The sequence below is a fragment of the Amblyomma mixtum genome, chromosome 2 (genome assembly GCF_055824585.1).
Source record: "Amblyomma mixtum isolate Tamu chromosome 2, ASM5582458v1, whole genome shotgun sequence".
Lineage (NCBI taxonomy): Eukaryota > Metazoa > Arthropoda > Arachnida > Ixodida > Ixodidae > Amblyomma > Amblyomma mixtum.
The window spans coordinates 273,068,224-273,087,496 of record NC_143013.1 but is presented as its reverse complement, the minus strand read 5'-3'; the positions used below and the strand labels follow the sequence as shown (position 1 = coordinate 273,087,496).

General features: G+C 47.5%; 1 protein-coding gene across 1 annotated transcript in view; it reads left to right on the top strand.

The window, feature by feature from the left end:
• Positions 1–15,064, top strand: part of LOC149364035 (uncharacterized) — a 120,488-nt gene extending 105,424 nt beyond the window's left edge. The window contains exons 8-14 of the mRNA XM_089570017.1: positions 866–1,021; positions 3,531–3,659; positions 5,005–5,298; positions 8,327–8,389; positions 9,074–9,157; positions 10,771–10,857; positions 12,083–15,064. Coding sequence (XP_089426143.1) covers positions 866–1,021; positions 3,531–3,659; positions 5,005–5,298; positions 8,327–8,389; positions 9,074–9,157; positions 10,771–10,857; positions 12,083–12,852 — 1,583 coding nt within the window. The 3' untranslated portion in view covers positions 12,853–15,064. The remainder of the gene's footprint in view (positions 1–865; positions 1,022–3,530; positions 3,660–5,004; positions 5,299–8,326; positions 8,390–9,073; positions 9,158–10,770; positions 10,858–12,082) is intronic.
• The last annotated feature ends 4,209 nt before the right edge of the window (positions 15,065–19,273 follow it).

Sequence of the window (19,273 nt, the reverse complement as noted above, 5' to 3'; positions counted from 1 at the left end):
AGTCTTCAGTGGGTCCCAAATCTTGTGAATAAGGCGGCTTGTTTCGTGATAAAAGTATCTGCGCAAGCGTAGACAGGGGCGGCTGATGAATGCATTTTCCAAGCAAGGACCGTCCGTGACACGCCAGTGCCAGTTATTACTACATCCCAGCGTACTCTAACAGAAGAGCCGGGCTAGTCGGTCCTTGTTCTTCAGTACGATGAGCTTTGATAATTTGGCCCCCGACTCGCTGGCGCCAGCATTAACTTCCACTCCGCATCCAACAAATAGTAAAGGCAGGTCTTTACGACACCAGCGGCAGCTACCAATCATGTGCGCGCAGAGAACTAACTCGAAATATTAAGTGTTACAAAATGCAGCCTCCAGCCTCTAGATGTTTCTAGATGCAGTGTCTAGATGCTTAGGAAGAATATTCATGGGCAGAAACAAAGACGGATTCAGTGCAGATTACAAGAAATCGTCCTGTGTACAGTACGGTTAATCGTTAAAGGGAACATGCGATCGCGCGCCCTCCGCGCTTCACGAAGCCCTGCGGCCTAGATGCGGCGAGAATATGTGGCATGAGATGCATGCGTGGAAAGATCAACCGCCGTGCTTACTGCGCATGCGTCTTGTACCAACAATTCCCCATTGTTCTCGGTGACAGCGCGCCGCGAAGCGCTGAGGCCACGGGATCACATGTTCCCTTTAATAGTGGACCGTACTGTACTCTTCACTCATTATTCCACTTCGGGGGAGGACCCTCTTCCTGGATCCCGGAAGCGCTTCATGCTTCAAGAACGTAGGCTAACCTAATAAAAGAGCGGCAAACGTTACAATAAACTTGATCAGCAGTCCGCTGTGTCTTTTCCCTGTCTCCCCACAGTCCCGCCGTCCATCGTGGACGTGTCCGAGCAGCAGCAGGTGCTCCTCATGGAAGGCGAGCGGCTCAGCCTGCGCTGTCCAGCTACGGGGCAGCCGCACCCCACGGTCACGTGGCGGAGGGACGACTCAGCGGCCATACCTTTCGGGGCCTGGTATCGTACGTATGACACGGCTTCTCTTCGCACTCCTAAACCGTTGCATCCTCTTTGGCTCCACCGGTGCCTTTCCCTTAGGCGTGCGGCGGCGGAGAACGTAACGAAATGCAGGGAAGGGGTCAGAATGGAAACATTATCGCGTCTCTTCTCTGCCTTTTGACACAGGCTTCCACTCCCCTTTTTTAATCTTTTTATTGACGGAAGAGATCATGCCGAAGGGCGCCGGTATTTATGAGGGATTCCGCCGCATATCGGGAGGCATGGATATTCAAGCTCAGTGCGTCTGACATTTTGCATAGGAATGCGATCTTAAACGCCGTCTTACACTACGTATACATAATCCGCCAATGGCAAAGGGGCGAAACTAAATCAGTTGCAATAGATGAGATGTAGTGCTCAAGCTCTAACACGGTCCATACGAAGAATCTTGTATGAAACCTCGGAGTAACTCGGGTAAGCTGGGGTTAGTTCGGAGAAGCGTTGTACCAGCTGCACCCAGTGGGAGGATGACCTTGGTCAAACATAGCATAGCAGCAGCCCATTTTGAAATAAAATAAATATTGCCACGTCTGGGTTGCTAATATCGCTTCATATGGTCGCCTGACATGCGGACGCCCCAGCATAGGTCCAACCAGGCTAAACACATTCTTTCGCAGGTCTACTCGGTTTAACTATTTTAAAATACTACCACTCTTTGTGAATCCGAAGACACTAGAGCTTTTTGGAGTGATAAAAAGACTACGAGCTGGAACACTACTCTCCTGCAGACTGAATTTCCGCTTCGTATCTAGTCCTGACCTACGCAACAGCCTCTATTTTCGCGAAAATAGCACGGCTTGCGCATAATTTATTTATACACTGCAGTGAACGGTGAATGTCTCCTTGCCCAAAGTATTTTCACATAAATCAGAAGTGTTTGCAAATAATGATGGAAGGTGCATAGAGCTCAGCACATTGCGCCGACACTGACCAACCTTCTTCTCCAAAGGCGTCAGGCAGTTCTTTTACAGGCAATGTAGCCTACAAAATGGCGCTATACGGATGTCTTGCGCTTTCGGGAAGACTATGTGGACGACTGCTAGGTTCCCCGGAAACTGGCAGTGCGCTGAACAGATCGATAGGTCTCTAAGCAGCTGCACTGCATTGTAGAGCCACCTAACAGTGTTCGAACACAGTGCCGGTTCCTGGCAAGATCCGGGATCAATCGCCGTTCTTCATGAAGAAAAAAGCTGAAATCCGCGCAGACAGCGAACGTACGTTTGGGATTTGGGTTCTTGCGCACTCAGCCTCATTGTACCCGGAGTGATGGATCGCAGCGCCCGAAACAAGAACAGGTTCCTTTTAGAAGCCGAACGTACATGTCGGTCTAACGCAAAGGTCAAAGGAGCCGAACTTGGCTTAATGGATCGATTCTCAGTTTCGAGTCCACTGCATTCGTTGTTCCGTCTGCTGCCTTTATTAGGTTTCTCGGCTTTCCTCCGAAGGCAACGCGTTCTTCGGGAGGAGAAAATAGACATTTTCGCGGCGACGCGAAGGGAACCACTTCGAACGATATCCAAGGTAGAGACCGGCACAGAGCAGCAATGGAGAACGGGCCTGCTTTAAATTCAACTCACTGCTGCATTCGCGACGCACATCGAACGTGTCACTGGGAACGAAATAGAATTTGAACTTCGTATAGAAGTGCAAAACGGGAACTTTCGAGGGAGCATGGACTTGAAATTCGCCTCAGAGAAAGTCGTTTCTATAGAAGCACATCAAGGTGTGACACGACTAATAAAAAGAAAAACGCCTGTCGCATTGATACGGTTATCGAATTTTAAACTCAAAACATATATCTTCACGTTACTGTGGTACCGGTGCCAAAAAGAGTTTCCGCGAAGTCCTACGCTGTTTATTCCTAAGCTGCATGCGGACATTCGAATATATTTGAAACCATGAAATTTTCATGGTGCTGATGAATTCACCAGTGCTGTGCAGTACATTAGATGCACATACCAGAGCGCGCCTCCTTCTTCATATATTTCAAAGAGCAGGTTATTGAATTGTAATGAGATTTGAGACACGGACACCTAGCTTTGCTCGAACCTCAACAGCACTGAATTTCATGCAACTGGTTCAACATAAAATGCTTTCTCACACTAGACCACCATTTTTAACGATGAACGGTCATGCAGATTTTGCACTAAAAAAATATCTGTGTTTGCGCGAGAGTCTTAGCCTACTTCCCCTTATACCAAAGAAAAAAGTTCACACGTTTAGTACGCTCCACAAAATATCTGCGATTTCCCGAGGGTTAGACAGCCCTGCAGTTGTGAATGGTCATATTAAGACTAAAAAGGGTGTGCACCTCAGAACCCGAATTTGCCAATCTCTTGAGATTTTGGCTTCACACAAGGTCAACTTCAACATCTGGTTGTCATAAACCTCACAACCTGAGGTGATACTTAAGTGAGGGTGGCTAGAGTACGAGTTTTAGGAAATTGAGTCGAATTGACCTTGTGCCTGCAGTTACCTCGCTTGAGGGCGACACGTTCAACGTGAGCCGGACGACGCGTGACCACATGGGCTCGTACGTGTGCATCGCCTCCAACGGTGTGCCTCCACCAGCCATGAAGAAGGTCGTCCTGGAGGTCACGTGTGAGTGCTGTTCCTTGCATTTCCCCGTTGCCATGGAAACGTTCGCGGGGTTCCTGAAATAACCACCGTCCTTCCTATGGACATGAACAGGACGCTCTGCACCTAACGTCTTGCTTTAGTTAAGGCTTCAACTGACGTCACTCAGCAAGAATATACAAGAGAGGAGTCTCAGCTTTAGCACAGTCCATCACCATCACCAGAAAAAAAAAAAAGAAGCTAACCGATGCAGGCGGCTCCTGAACTCCGGAAATAAAACCGTTCTCACGAGCTTATTCGTATGTTTTTTCGCTAATCCACCTGCCAAGTGCCCCAATGCGCACATTTGACAAAAGAAAAGACAAAGAAAAGATCTACAAAAAATAACTAGGACATAAACAAAATACTAGCTCCTAGCCCCGCCCCAATGGCAATAATGGGAGCTGTACCCGTCAGTCCTAAACCACGGCGAGGTGTTCATGCTGCTAGGACAGTGAGAAAACAGACCGCGTGGAAGCTGTCATTCCACGTGGCATAGAGAACTATAAGTTCATCCCGTAATCTTGGCACAATCAAGAAAACTTTTTTTTAACCAAATTGCCTTCAATGTCTAAGCGAAATTAGGGCGTGTTTTCACACACAAGTTCCTTGACTCGCATTTGATGTTGTTTCTGCATTCACACAATGTTAGCTGCGTCAGCGCCCACTCCAAAACGAAGGAAACATGGAATACGCTCGCTGCTCTGACTCTGACGTCAGGACGTCTGCACATTTGTCTATAGCGGTCAACCGCTTCCATCGAGGCACTCTACATATAATGCTGCGCAGTGCGTCAGCGACACTGGCCGCTCGCCTGTGGGTTGAGCATAGGACGTTTCTCAGCCTGAACGGAGTGTTTTGCCCTATCATTTCGCTTACATGGCATCGCGTTTCCCTGTGCGGCCTCTTCCCTGGCAGAGGCGACGTTCTCACAGGCGGAAAAAAGCGCTGACTCGCAGTGTTGCGCTGCATCGCGCGCGACGCACGTAGCTGGGAAGACTCTTTTCCGCTTCAGAGTGCACGAAGCGCACAGTGAAATGCGGTCACTCGTATACGAAACGATGGTGCAGTGTAGTCTGTGGACCCTCAGAGACAAGCTGTATAAAACCCTGAGCCCACGGTCGGTGTCACTGGTGATATAAAGAGAACGCAGCTCGCGCGCTCTCCGTGTGTGGAAATTTTGTAGTTGGAAACCTGGTAAATAGCGACTTTTGAGCTAAATAAATTTCAACGTTTCACAGTGTGATAGATTGTGCCGAGGGACACGGCATGCATTCATTACACGGGTGCAGAGCGTATATACCGACCTCAGCCCCGATGTCCTTTGCAGTCCCTCCGTTGATCAAGATCCACAACTGGGCCGTGGGCGCGAGCAACGGTTCTACAGCGCTGCTCGAGTGCATGGTGGAGGCTTACCCCCGGGCCCTGAACGCGTGGCTGTTTGGTGACCAGGGTACGCCGGTGCAGCCAGGAGCACGACACACGCTCCGCGAGGAGGAGGCCGGCCCCTATGCCAGCCGCATGCTGCTGCGCATCGAGCCCGTGCTGCCGCAGGATTTCGGCATGTACAAGTGCGACAGCCGCAACGCCCGGGGCCATGCCACCGGAGTGCTCACAGTCTTCCGTGCGTAGTGCACCATACGGGGATGCGCGATACACTCTTAAGATATTTAGCTGGCACTCGACACAAAACAACTGAATGAATGTCATAATGGTTGATCTTTTGTTTGATTAATAATTAATGAATTGATCGATCCATTGGTCTGAGGGCGGAGTAGTTGATCAGTGGACGGACTGAATGTCAACACCCTCCTTCCTTCCTTCCTTTCCTCCCTCCTTCCCTCCCTCCTTCCCTCCTTCCTTCCCTCCCTCCTTCCCTCCCTCCCTCCCTCACTCCCTCCCTCCCTCCTTCCCTCCCTCCCTCCCTCCCTCCTTCCCTCCCTCCTTCCCTCCCTCCCTCCTTCCCTCCCTCCCTCCCTCCCTCCCTTCCTTCCTCCCTTCCTTCGTTCCTTCCTTCCTTCCTTCCTTCCTTCCTTCCTTCCTTCCTTCCTTCCTTCCTTCCTTCCTTCCTTCCTTCCTTCCTTCCTTCCTTCCTTTTTCATTCGTTCATTGAGTGACCACTTTTTATACAGAAGTGCTCGCTAGTTGTAACAGCACTGTTCATAAAGCTGTGCGGTTCGCTAAAGGAACATGTACGTATTAGGTAACGAAGACTGCCCATTCTACAAATGAAAAATTCTTTATGATGCCCACTTCGCCTTCTTCTGTATTCCTCTTTGTTCAGCACCGTAAGCACTCATATATTGTCAGTGGGCCGGATCCGCAGATCGAAATCTCGGTGCCACTTGACTCCCCTCTCAGGATTCAGCCACGAAATCTCACTGTCCCGTCGACAAGCGCCGGCAACTGGGCTCATAGCTTCAGTCATGCATACGTTAACCTATTGGTCAGACGTCCTAACGACTATTCTGAATGACCATACAGATGAGGTCAGCAGCGTCAATTTTCACTGTACCAGCTAACTTCGAACATTAACCGACGATGTCATGGACCTGTTCGGGCTATGAATACAGTTACCAGCGCTTCTTAACAGGGTTGTGAGATGTTGCGGTTGAAGACTGAGAGGGCAGTCAAGTGAACGTAGAGCGAAAGACGAGGACGAAAGGAAGAAGCAATGCAAGAAACAAGCCCTATTTCATGGTGGGCTTACATAAGGTTGTCCCTGCTTAGAAATGCAAAAATCCTCGGTAATCTCGCGTGAAAGTGGCTCCTTTTGCGTTGCTAAAATTTATGCTTGCTCATAAAGTGGGCTAGAACCTTTACATTATTGGCAGTGTCCGTCAGGTATGAAGGTTTTGATCGTGAGAGCAATTTTTCATGCTTTTCAGTCGGCCATTCACTCATGTTGCTCGTAGCGCTCGTGTCATGTCTTGCTTCTTCCTTTCATCGTTGTCTTTCGCGCTACCTTCACCATGAATCCGATTTAACTCCCTCAACTTTCCACCTAACTGCAGTCAAGTGGCTCCGATGTTTCCACCTCCGGATCCTGTTCATTCACAGGACCAGAAAGTTTAACGAGAAATAATTGGAAGAATACGGAGGAGGGTATCAAAGAATTTTTAGTTAATTGGATGTGCTTAGCCCTTTTTATCTGTTCTCATTAGTTGTGACTGTGTACCTGATTTCAACGTGTGGGAACCACGCTGGACATAGAGAAGAGACACTTCAAGGACGTCGACAGAGGAAACGCGAACGTCTGTCATCGTCCTTGCAGTGTCTCTTGTCTACGTTCAGCGTGGTTCCCACACGATGGACCACCTACTCGCACCTGTACTTAGTATATTAGTAAATTGGTTTTTGAGGAAAGGAAATGGCGCAGTAACTGTCTCACATATCTCGGCGGACACCGGAACCACGCCGTAAGGGAAGAGAGGAAGGTGGAAGTGAAAGAAGAAAGAGAGAAACAGATGACGTAGTGGAGGTCTCCGGAATAATTTCGACCACCTGGGGATCTTTAACGTGCACTGACATCGCACTGAACACGGGCGCCTCTTGCGTTTCACCTCCACCGAAACACGGCCGCCACGGTCGGGTTCGAACCCGGGTACTCCGGCTCGGTAGACGAGCGCCTTACCACTGAGCCACCGCGGCGGGTGCACCTGTACTTCCTCTCTTGCCTGATTTCAAGCAACTATGCTTTTGAAGCCACACCTTTCCGTCTCCTTTTGGTGCTCCGGAAGTAAGAGGTAGTCCTTGTTGTATTTGATGCTGCCAATAACATCTAACGCACTTGCATATGTTTATTCGGTAGCCTGAATCAATCATTGGCTTGCACTTAACTGAAACATTGAATATAGTATTTCCTTTATATTTCTTGCATCGCATTCTCTTATCCTTTTCTTGCCTTTCTTTTCCTTTCGTTACCGTTCCTTTCGTTCCGTTTCATTTCTTTTTTCCTTGCCTTACCTTCCCGTTAACCGACTTTGTTTTCCTCTGGTTGCCTTTACAACCCGGTTAATGACCTGGAGTACCCAGGTTCGAACCCGGCCTCTGTGTCCGCGTTTCGATGGGGCCGAAACACAGAAAGCGCCCGTGTGCAGCTCTGCGATGTCGGTACACGTTAAAGATCCCCAGGTGGTCGAAATTATTCCGGAGACCTCCACAGCACCTATTTCTCTCTTTCTCCTTTCCCTCCCACTTTCCTGCCCTTCCTCACGGCGCGGTTGAGGTGTCCACCAAGAAGTGAGACAATTACTGCGTCTTTCGTTCACTGATAACCGGTCTTTTTTTTTTGAAGCTCACAACTCATTCAGTACATGACATTTTTAAAACTGTGGTCAATTTTGAGGGCAATAATTAGCAAATTTTAACGTTTTCAAGATCCATATGGTAAACTGGCTCACGACCAATTTCTTCAAAATCTGCGGTCGTTACATTTCGCACCCATGCATACGTAGCCTTCGTGTTAAATGCCAATGAACTGCATACAGTCAAAATGACTGTGCATGTCGGCTGCAGTCGTTCTTTTTCTGGCTAAAATTTTGATTAATAGCGACAGTGAATGCTTCAGAGTTTTGCAACTTAACAATGCTAAAAGATGGTGAACCCCAGCGCAAGGAGAAGCATTTTATTTTCTTCTTTTTACTTTTCAGAACTGGACCCATCTAAAATGCCGCCAGCATCGGAGGAAACTAGTTATACCCTCTACGGACATGGTAAGTTCTTTTAGGTCATACTTTGCCCATGCGGGAAGCAAGAATATACGGAGAAAATTAAGCAGTTCGCTTACATACATCTGTTGTTTTCAAGAGACCGCTTGTATGTGTTTTTGGCACAGAAGAGCTTCACCTTTAGTTCATTGATCATTTTATGAATACATCCGCGCCGTTTTCCGCCATGCTGGATGTTCCTCCGCCCCGTTGGAAGGGGGAAATCTCTGTTCTTGCCTTATATGATCTCGCAGCAACCAGAGTAACTCTAAGCTGTTGTCACATTACGCGGTGCAGAAGCACCGCGTTACAGTAGTTATATGGGAAAACAGCTTGCTTCAAACGATCTATTCGATGTTAAACTGTGGCACTCTTTAGTTTAAAGTTCAATGGGATTAGATATGCAGCTTTAAATTCATCAATACTTGGCTGTGGCCAATGAAAGATTCATTTTTTTCTGTCGAACACTGATACTTGGAGATGAGTGTAGCAGCAAGCTTTTTTCCTGCTTTCTGTAAACGGTGAATGTGTATCGGTGCATTACCGTCATCTAAGTGCGTGAAATATGCACCAAGGAGCGTGCAGTATTCGTTCTAGTGAATCATTTATGGCTCTCAAGGAGCACGCTTTTGGTTGTCTACAATCGTAGCAACAGCGTCACCAGTAATTTTCTCTAATATCTGCTTACAGCGCCGCCTCCCCGCGTGGTCGAGGCCGAATGCCCGGTGTGTCCAGACTGCCCATCGACGCACGAATGCTCGCCAATGAGGAAAGGTGCGTTTACTGTGGCTGCTACCGCATGCAACACTGTCAGCTAGCAATAGATGCGTCGCTTCTCAGAGACATTGGGAATCTCCTCAGCAAACTGTTCCTAGTCAGTGATGAGAGCTTAATCGAAATGTTCTGAAAACTAACGCGTTTATCTGCGCTGACCGATATGGAAGGGCCAAAAGAGAACGGAGAAGGCTCGAATAGATTCTTAGAATCGCTCCCTCGAATTCACTGCCTCTGCTTGCGTGCTTACGTACGAGTGCACGGGAACTTGACTGATATGGTAGCTAGGATTGAGAAGCGGGCTTACTATTCTCATGTTTTGTTTCACTGTATTTAGAGTTGGGCTCTCAACATTCAACTTACTCATTCCCTTCGCAGAGTGGCTGGAGCAAGGAAGACAGACGGTTTTGTAAGGCAGCGCTACATGCTGATAGTGTATTTATGGCTCCAAATATGCACTGTCCCTAATTTTTCGAAATGTTCATTGCGCCCTACAACGGCCATGTGAGATGTGTGCGGAAAATGCTTGCGGACACAGCAGTTCATCTGCATTCTTAAAAAAAGGAAGTTTGTAAAAATATAGTAAGTGCAGCAGGTAAAAACTCTTACTGTATTTTTCTAATATGTTACTAAATATTTACTACTCTCTTCAATGTAGTTAGTAAAAGCAGGCCCTTCCCACATTTTTACATACCTATGATCGCTAGTGAGTACCTGTTTAGTTGTCGTTTCTTAAACCCTGAAATAAAGGCGCAGATGATAATTGACGCCGGCTGTTGTGCGGAAAAATGGTTTTGTCATTAAAATTTCTGCAAGTGTCGTTCGGTCTTTACTACTTCATGACACTTCATAATCAAGGTTGTCATCATAGCTCAACGGTAAGGGCCACTAGCCAGTACTGAGCGGCAGATTGAAGGAGTGTAAAAGGCAGTGAAAGGTTTTATCGCCGCTTTTGTGAATCTTTCTGATATGTACTTTTATTGCATTCTGTACATTGGTTCGTGCCCGGTAAGGCTATTTGATGTCGTCTCCTTCCAAAAGCTGTGGGCGTAATGCGCAGCATGTCCATGCCAAAGTGTGTGATTTACGACCAGCACACCTTGGTAGTTCTCAGGGGTGCTGGTAACGTCGTCGCATTGAGTATACAGCATTTTTTCCCCAGTGTGTACGCTTCAACAAGCCAGCCAGCACACCGTTCTAAAATCAAGGAACATTTGTGAACATTTGTGCAATTTTCTTGTTGAATACTACTATAGTTTTGATCTCGACTGCAGTGTTCTTCACTAGCTTCTTAAAGTAGCGACTTTCACAAGTTCTACTTTTACTACCTCCATTTAGTACGAAAGCGCTGTGCGTGTGTCAGATAGTAGTTAACGCGTGAATTCTCCGACCTTTGTCTTAACAGTGTAATCCAGCTGAACTAGTCTCTCAGCATCTTAGAAGCAGCATCGGCAAGTGTATGTATGATCAAGATTTTTGGGGCCATATCTCGGCAAGCGAAATAGAGTCTGCAAGCAGGCTAACGGAAGCTGTTATTCTACTTTGGTCCTGTCATTGAACAGTCATCCTTTTTTTTTCCTCATTCTCCTGCTTGCACTTCGTTCTTTCTACAGCAAGCAAACCTGGCCTCTTCAACGTTGAAAGCATTGACACCGTCTACAATCGGTCCCACTGGCTTCCGTTGAAACCACGCGACACAGGTGAAGAATTATTTACATCATCATGCGTATTCTCTTCTTTTAAATATTGATAATTGTGATAAATACCTGGAATAAACGTTGGTAACGTCATGCTGGCGATGATAACGCATAAATGAAGGATGCAACGTTGGTAGCATCGTCTAAATTTCGCCTGCCGAACGTGCGTACTAATGTAGACGCGAGGGGTACATTGCCGACTCCTTCGGAAGTATAACGGCGTATCGATTGAAATGTGCAGTCAAGACCTAAGCCGAAGTCTTCGCAGCATACTTCTTAAGTATATGGGATTTCTTGATTGCGGTGCAATATGATTTGATGTGTCAAGCTTCACCCCAACAACTTTCATAAAATATTGGTAATCTTCTTTAAATTCAAGCCACACTGCGGCAGTGCCGCTGAGTCAGCGCATAATTGTTGTGCGCGAACAGGGTTGTTCGCTCCGTTGCATTAGTGATTCGCGGGCACACTCATACGTTTTGATCAGGGTTTAACGCAAAAATAATTTAGATGCGCTCTTACATAAATTTTTGCACGTAAACGGGATATAGGACTGCTAAGTGCCATTACATGAGTTGTATAATGCCAGCAGCAGAAAAAAACGTTGGGAACAGAAAACCGTTAGGAACATAAAGTTCCGTCATTGTTGTGTGAAGAATGTGACATTGCAAGTCACATTCGTCACACAACATGAAATGTGATGATCGTTGCCACCAAAAAGTGTTATGGTTTCACGATTTTTTTTCTTCCACTCTATTGTTTCAGACAACTTGAGAATAGTAGTTGATGGGCTGACAACATGTAAGGAGGATGAAATGTGCTTCGTCAAATTAACGAACCAGGAGCGCAAAGATGACAACTAACGCACTAATTAAGACGCCGCAAGACTTTTGTTACAGGTAGTTGGTAGTCTCGAGACACGTTCTGCATAAAAGCGAACTGGTGCGAGAAAGCAACGACAAGATATGCGTGACAGGACCGGAACCTGCCACAAGACAGTAATGCCGCTTGTTGTGGCGCTTGTCCTGTTGGCGCCAGTCCTGTATTATAATGTCCTCGCTTTCTCGCGCCAGTTCGTTTTTATGCACAACGTGTCTCGACTCTACGTTACACTAATCTTTTAATGCTAGTTCTGATTTACCGAACCCCAGCAGTGGGTCTCTATTGTATCTAATGAGTCGTCGTTGAACTCTTCCTCATCTCCCTCTCTTACATGGGGCGAGCGCAGAGTGCCGCGCGAAGCGGCGCTACCTGGTCAAGGTGGGCAAACCCGTGCTGTTCCGCCACAACAACGCATCATGGGGCTCATGGATGCGGGACTCGTTCAAGCGCGCCTTCGACTCCAGCCGCTTCTGGGTGACACTGGACGGTGATCGCACCTCGTTGCTGGAGTACGTGGACGGGCACTTCGCCCGACGCTACTCGCTACCGTACGCTTTCCGGGGCAACGCGCAGGTGGTGTACAATAACTCGCTATTCTACCACCACGAGAACACCGACAGCATAGTGCGCTTCGACCTGGGCAACAAGTCGACAGCCGCGCTATCCCTGGCACGCGACTTCTCCAGCGGGCGACTGCTGTACGCGACGCAGCACAATGCCATGGACATTCTGGCCGATGAGAATGGCCTCTGGGTCATCTATGCCAGCAGCAGCACCAACAACACACTCGTCGTCAAGTTCCACGAGCGTGCCATGATGGCCGAGCGTGTGTGGAACCTCACGCTCGACCACCGGACCGTGGGCGAGATGTTCATCGTGTGCGGCATCCTGTATGCGGTGAACAGCGTCAGCGAGGCTACCACACGCATCGCGTTCGCCTTTGACCTCTACGAGGAAGTGGCCCTCGAGATGGCGATGAACTTCAGCAACCCGTTCCGCAACACCTCCATGGTGAGCTACAACCCGAGTGACGGCGCCATCTACACGTGGGACATGGGACACCAACTGCTCTACCCGCTGCTCTTTGCAAACTCCACGTCCCACGCCACCAGTTGAGTGGTCGCGCCTCGCTGGCCCGCTGCTGTCCCGCTGCTGCTCGCCGCCGCTGCTTTCTCTGTCGCTCGTCTTTGACCCAAGCTCCGCCGACATCGTCAACGGCTGGACGACGCTGTGCTGTGCGTTTGCCGACGCAGAGTTTGGACTCTTAGCGTGAACAATCGAAGAACGCAAAATCCGCAGCTTCTTCGCTGCAGTGACTGCGTCAGTGAGTGCTTTCCCTTAACGAGTCCAGTTGCAGTCATGCACTGTGTTCAACCTGTGATGTCCCGCAGTGCTTCTTTCATTAGACTCGTTTGTGTCGAAGAGCGCAAGGGTCTAATTTTCTGGTGAATACCAGCGTGTCTTCGACTGTGGTTTAACTGTGACGCCAGCTTTCGGCTTCCAGCGCTTAAGTCGTGCTGGTTGTCCGAGGCAAGTGCTTTGTGGGCATCGAGTGATTTATGTGCTAAAGCGGAAGAATGACACGTGAGAGTGTGCGCTTGTTCATAACCAGCGGTATCCACGAATGTGTGTCAGAAGTCATTCATCGCTGTGGCCGTCAGCCACCGCGGTTATTCTGCTGTCTCAAGCAATAGTGGTGACATTACGAGTCGCGGTGGCTTTGTCACTGTTTTGAGTACAGCCTTCAATTTTCTTACGACAGGTGAACAAGAAGGCTTCAGGCCTCATAGGATATGCGGTCGTAAGTGGGATTTAGTTCGCACACGTACAGGCCTTCAGTTTGCGCGAGCGAGGTGTTTATTAAGAATAGCACAAGCCCTTTTTAAACGGCACTTGTCTTAGAAACAAGCAAAATGCGGCAGCAGTTCATTTTATGCTGGCTTTTTCACCGCCTAATGAGCGCCTGCAGTTCCTATGATACTTTTTTTTTTCCAGCCCTCGCTGCTACGTTAGCGGACGCTGCCGTGAACTGAAGAGCTTACTTTCTCAATTTCCAGCTACCTTTGGACGCAAGCGTATCTGCTCTGGAACCTAGAAGATGGCGCTTTGTATATCGTATTTTTTTGTTTCAAGGCTACCTCAAGAGCTCGACATGCTATGTGCAAAAAACAAATGAGGAAGTGTACTGAAAGTTTAAAGCAAAGCAAGCAAGTTCGGCGCACAGTTAAGAGAGTTCCCAGGGAGCTGCAAAGGAATGCGCTAGCAGCGATTTCCAGTTGCACTATTTTGATACGGGCTGAAAACAGGCGTGTTTTTGCACACCAGACATCAAACAGGAAAATCTACCGAAGTCGACAACACTTCCTTTGAAGGGTCACCCACATTTCGCAGGGGCCAGTTTAATTTCTGCGCTATCTAATGCGTCAATATTTTTTGTGTCTAACACGGCTCAGGCAGCTTGGACTTGTTCCTTGTAGATCAAAGAAGGCGACCCGAGTTCACAGTGTTTCAACAAAAACAAATGGTCTCGAAGAGCGAGGCGACAAATAAGTCATAATCCTCGCACGCAGCCTGATCGCAGTTATACTAAATCGCAGCAGACATCACGCCGTTCCTTGACCGGCTTGTTTGTTGTTGTTTTTTTGTTTTTGCTCTGCTTTCTCTGCCTCCACTTTGAAGCACGCGCTCGGATTTTTTTTTCTCTCACTTCTATTCCTGGCTACGACGCACAACAGGTTCTTCAGAGGAAGGAAGCTGGTTATCGACCGCGCCCGACGGGGTTGCAGATGCAATTGAAAGCCGGAGGCACGATTTGAGGAAGCAGCGTTTGTGGCCTTTGAAGAGCCGAGACCCCGGAAACCTTGCGCGAGTGCGGGGGGGAATATAGCAAGATTCGGGCGTGAAATCCTTCGCGAGGACTACTTTCCCAGAGACTATATTATGCTGGCTGAAAAACCAGACAAAAACAATTACCGCACGCAAGGAAAAATTTAAGCAAAACTTTAAGTGAAGGAAAGGCCTAAATGAGATCGAGTTTTGGGCATTCCAAAAAAAGAAAAAAGCTGTCTAAACGACTTCCGTGAGCACTCATGAGGGATTTAGATTCTTAGCAGAGTTTCATTGCGTTGTACCTTTATTCGCTTAGATTGAAGCCGCTTCAAGCGAAGTACTTTCTGAAAGCGTCTTCCAGAAAAGTCTGCGCAACGAACATTCAAAGCTGTTGGTCGCACGTGTAGCCTTAATTTGTGTCTGGCTGCTCCGCGCTTGCGGGGATACTCACCCTTCCCTTTGTTCTAGGGCGAAAAAAGTCTATAGAAAAGAATGGCAATCAGTCGCCAAGCTGGGACAGCGACCAAGTACGTGTTTTTGTATAATGCACAATAAATGGGTGCTTTGTTAATCGCACTGTCTGCGAGCCCTGATTTTGGTTGACTGGTTTTGACTGGATTTAAGTAATAGTTAGGAAGTGTGTTTGCTAAGCGACATGCTAAGTAACTAGCAGAGAAAACATTAATGCTAAGAATTATTGAGGAATTTAACGCTTCACTCCACAGAAAGCGACTTTAGGTAAATGCATCTACCAACTCGGAAATAGTTACAAACTTCAGTCGCTGCGGCGATAATGCTATCAGCAGAGCAAAGGTGTGGACTCAGAAATAGGAAGTGTTCTGCCACGCCACGTGCGTGACTTGCAGAGAATCCGTTTGGCCGATGCCGGTAAACACCAATGAAAGCGTGACCATCTTGTCCCCCCCTGCGGCACTGAGACAGCCAGTTCGCCTTAGTTCTGGCAGCACTTGAAAGAAGTTTACTTTTCCAGTTGTCTACTGGTAAGGCACAAAATCGCCCTGTTACTTTATTGCTATAATATGAACCTATAATTTAAATTTGAAAACAGGGGCCGTATTCTACACGCAAACAGGAGCCGTATTATAAAAGCTGTTCATTTTCCGTTGTTCTTTTCTTGTCCGAGTCTGTGGCAAGCGACCCATTGGGCCATTCGGCAGTCAGTCAGTCAGTCAGTCAATCAATCAATCAATCAATCAATCAATCAATCAATCAATCAATCAATCAATCAATCAATCAATCAATCAATTAATCAATCAATCAATCAATCAATCAATCAATCAATCAATCAATCAATCAATCAATCAATCAATGAATGAATGAATGAATGAATGAATGAATGAATGAATGAATGAATGAATGAATGAATCAATCGATCGATCGATCGATCGATCGATCGATCAATCAATCAATACGCTTCACATTTCGCTACTTTTCCGAATTGAAAGTACCGAACTACTTAAGTAATTTGTGCCACACGAATCACTTTTTTTAGTCCTGCTTCAAAACGACAAGTTCGATACTCGCGTAACTGTTTCTTAAGATGCGCAAGGTTAGTCGCCAACAACAAAGAGGAAGAGACGCAATAAAATAAGTAGTTCCGCGACCATACTACTCGTTCCTTAGCCACGAGTTACTGTACCAGCCCAGAGCAATCAGTCCTGTATACACGGTCCAATAAAATCTCGGCGAAAGATGAGCTGGTCCGAGACGCCCGGCTTCGAAAGGGCGAGGTGAAAGCCGAGGATGTCGCATGCCAGCGGTGTCCAATAACGTGTGCTACGGGAAGTGGGCAGGACTTCCTTCACGTACTTCGCGGGGAAACATACGTGATGCTGTACTTTTTATTGCACAGAGAAAATGGCCGCCTTTGAGCCCTGGGGCAAAGCTAATGGAAGCTAGCATGGTTGTTGGTTCCGTGGCCGAATGGCAAGATAGTGGGTTTAAAAAATGCCCCAGCAATCGACTTCACCACGACAACGCTCAACCACGCCGAGGATCCTTTTCTAGATTTACGAGCTATCAATCTACGATGTCGTGTTCGTGGTACACATGAACCTCGCCAACGGTGGTAGCATCCACTGCAGCTTCACTTGCCGGGTCGTTTTCTTCCTCGTCTTTTTGCTTTGATCACGCATAAATTTGATTCATTTCTGGGCGTCTATGTCCGGAGTGTTCGCATCACAATCTCTTTCCTGACAAAAAACACAACAGATAATTTTCTGTGGCCATAACGTGTTTTTTGTTACATCAATGTCCACAAAGTAACAGAAAAACTTTCTGTTGCGTCAACCTCATTTTCTCTAGCATTACTCTGCCCTTGTCGAGTGACAAAAATATAACTACATATTGCTTAAACATGTACTATACTACAGAAATTGTATGTGGTTTACTACAAAGCGACAAAACAATCTAATATTTGGGCAAGATTTATTCCTTTTTCTTGGCGTTCTGCGCATGCGCCACATGCCTTTACATCTGCTGCGTTGAAGAGCCTTGGTTAATACTTAGTTCTGAGTAGAGCACACCTTGTCGGTTCTGTTTTTTGCGCACGTGCGAATGCCTCGTCGGTGTTCTGGTGAGCACTTCCACTGCAACAGAGCCCAGGCAGCACGTATATGGAGAAAACAGAGATCTGACAACGGCTGAGGGATAATTAGGGTAATGAGAATGGGACGACACGTGGAGTGGCCACGGCGCCGCATTGATTTAAGGCAACGCGAATAATTAAGGTAATATCTGTGCGAGTGACACTGTAGCGGTGAATCTAACGATTCAAGCAGCTTCAACGTGCGGTCGGTTAGACACGCCAGCCAGGCAGCTGAACGGCGCATTATGACATGCAGCGTGCTATGTATAGCCGCGGCGCCCGGCCGCACGAAGTTGGCATGGAACTTTGATGTAGTTTTATCAAGAAGTCAGCCGATCGATACTGTGCGTGTTGCGCTGCGAAACAAGGACCTAACTACGCTCAAATCCTAGCATTAAATGATAGCGAGGAGCTTTCTTTTATGTTCGGCCAACCACGCTCACCCCACGCTCATCCTTGTTCGCCCCGGGGGACATCCGCGAGAATAAAACGCGAGCTGCCACCGCTCTCTGTCCATCTAGAGCACAGTGGAAATGTCTAGATTAATAGAATTTTTTGTGGAGACGCGTATGAAGCGGGCAACACAGCGTCCGGCCGATGGGTGGCACGCCTATGCGCAAGATAAATGCTCCGGGCAGCGGCCGATGACAGCGCTGTGGTCGGAGCAGAATGGATCGCCATGGGTGCTTCCTTTGTGTAGGGCTGCGTTGCACATTGACCGCTTCCATGTAGCGTCGAACGAAAAGCAGTCGCTGGGCGAGTGATGACACTCTTCTTAACATTCCAGTCTTCCAGTAGAACAGTGTGGTGCTTGTCACTCGTCCTTGAGGCATGATATTCTATTTGCTTGTGATAGTTATTGGGAGAAATCAGACATGGGCAAGGACGTATAGGTGGGTACAAGAATTGCAAAAATGTGCAAAGAACTACAATTCACTCTATTCGTACACTGACTAGCGTCTCAAAGCGTAAAGCCGTTTTCGCGCCCTTTTGACGAACCTATAAGTTACTATGTATCAAACTTGTTTGAACACATCTCCGTCCATCTCAATCCCACAGCTATAAGAAGTTAATCTCATACAGTCAAGACAGCACTGTCGCGCGAAGCTATATGGAAGACATTGTAACTGCTTAATGATGCACGCAACGGCTTTGACGGTGGAGACGACGGCAATGATAACTCCCAATCGAGCAAGAAAACGATGTCGAATATGAATATAAGCTTCTCCTCTTCAACACGGTAGTGTATACTTTGTGCACACCGTGCGTTCTGTGGATATACGCCCACATTTACCGAAGGCGCCTAGCAGCGTGATTAGGAGAGGCCAGCTATTGACACCGCTTCTTTCCAACGCGCATGCTGGCGTTACAGAATCCTCATCTAGTACATCCATGTCTTCCCTTCCAACCCCGGGATGGCAAATGTGTGATTGTTATATTGTAGGTTGTTTTCTGATCAAGAAGTTGACTGAGCAAGAAAAAATACCAACGCGAAAACTACCCACGCAAATACTGCCCTTCGATGCGCAATGTAGCAGTGTTGAGCAAAAGTGAGAATTTTCACGGATAGAAAACGAAATAACCTCTACACCTTGAAGTACTAATTTGTCATCACCTATTCTGTCGCGAGACGAAAAAGGTGCACATAGAGCCTGTGCTGTTGGTGTGTGTTCTCTCCCCTTTTGTCCGTCGTCCTGGTTTTGCGCTACTCTTATGTTATGAATCAATACCGACTTGCCCAAATTTCCACCAAGGTGCGCAGGCCTTCTTCTTTCACATTCCTGTCCTATTACGTATTCTTGGCGGCGTACTCTCAAAGCTCCCCAATGATTCTGGGTCAAATGCAGACCTTGGTACTGAGCGATCCCTCGCAAACTTCATGCTCATCTTTTTATGTAGAGCGTTAAGAATAAACACCGCAAAATACGGGACACCAAACAACTCTTAAGACATATTAGCGCTCTAAGTCTTCAGCAATGGCAGTATGTCTTAAGCGTTGTTTAGTGTCCCGTCTTACTCTCTGTGTATATTGCAGTCCCGACACGAACGGTCAACTAGTCCGAATGCAAGTCTTGCTCATTGCATAGGGGCGATATAGAG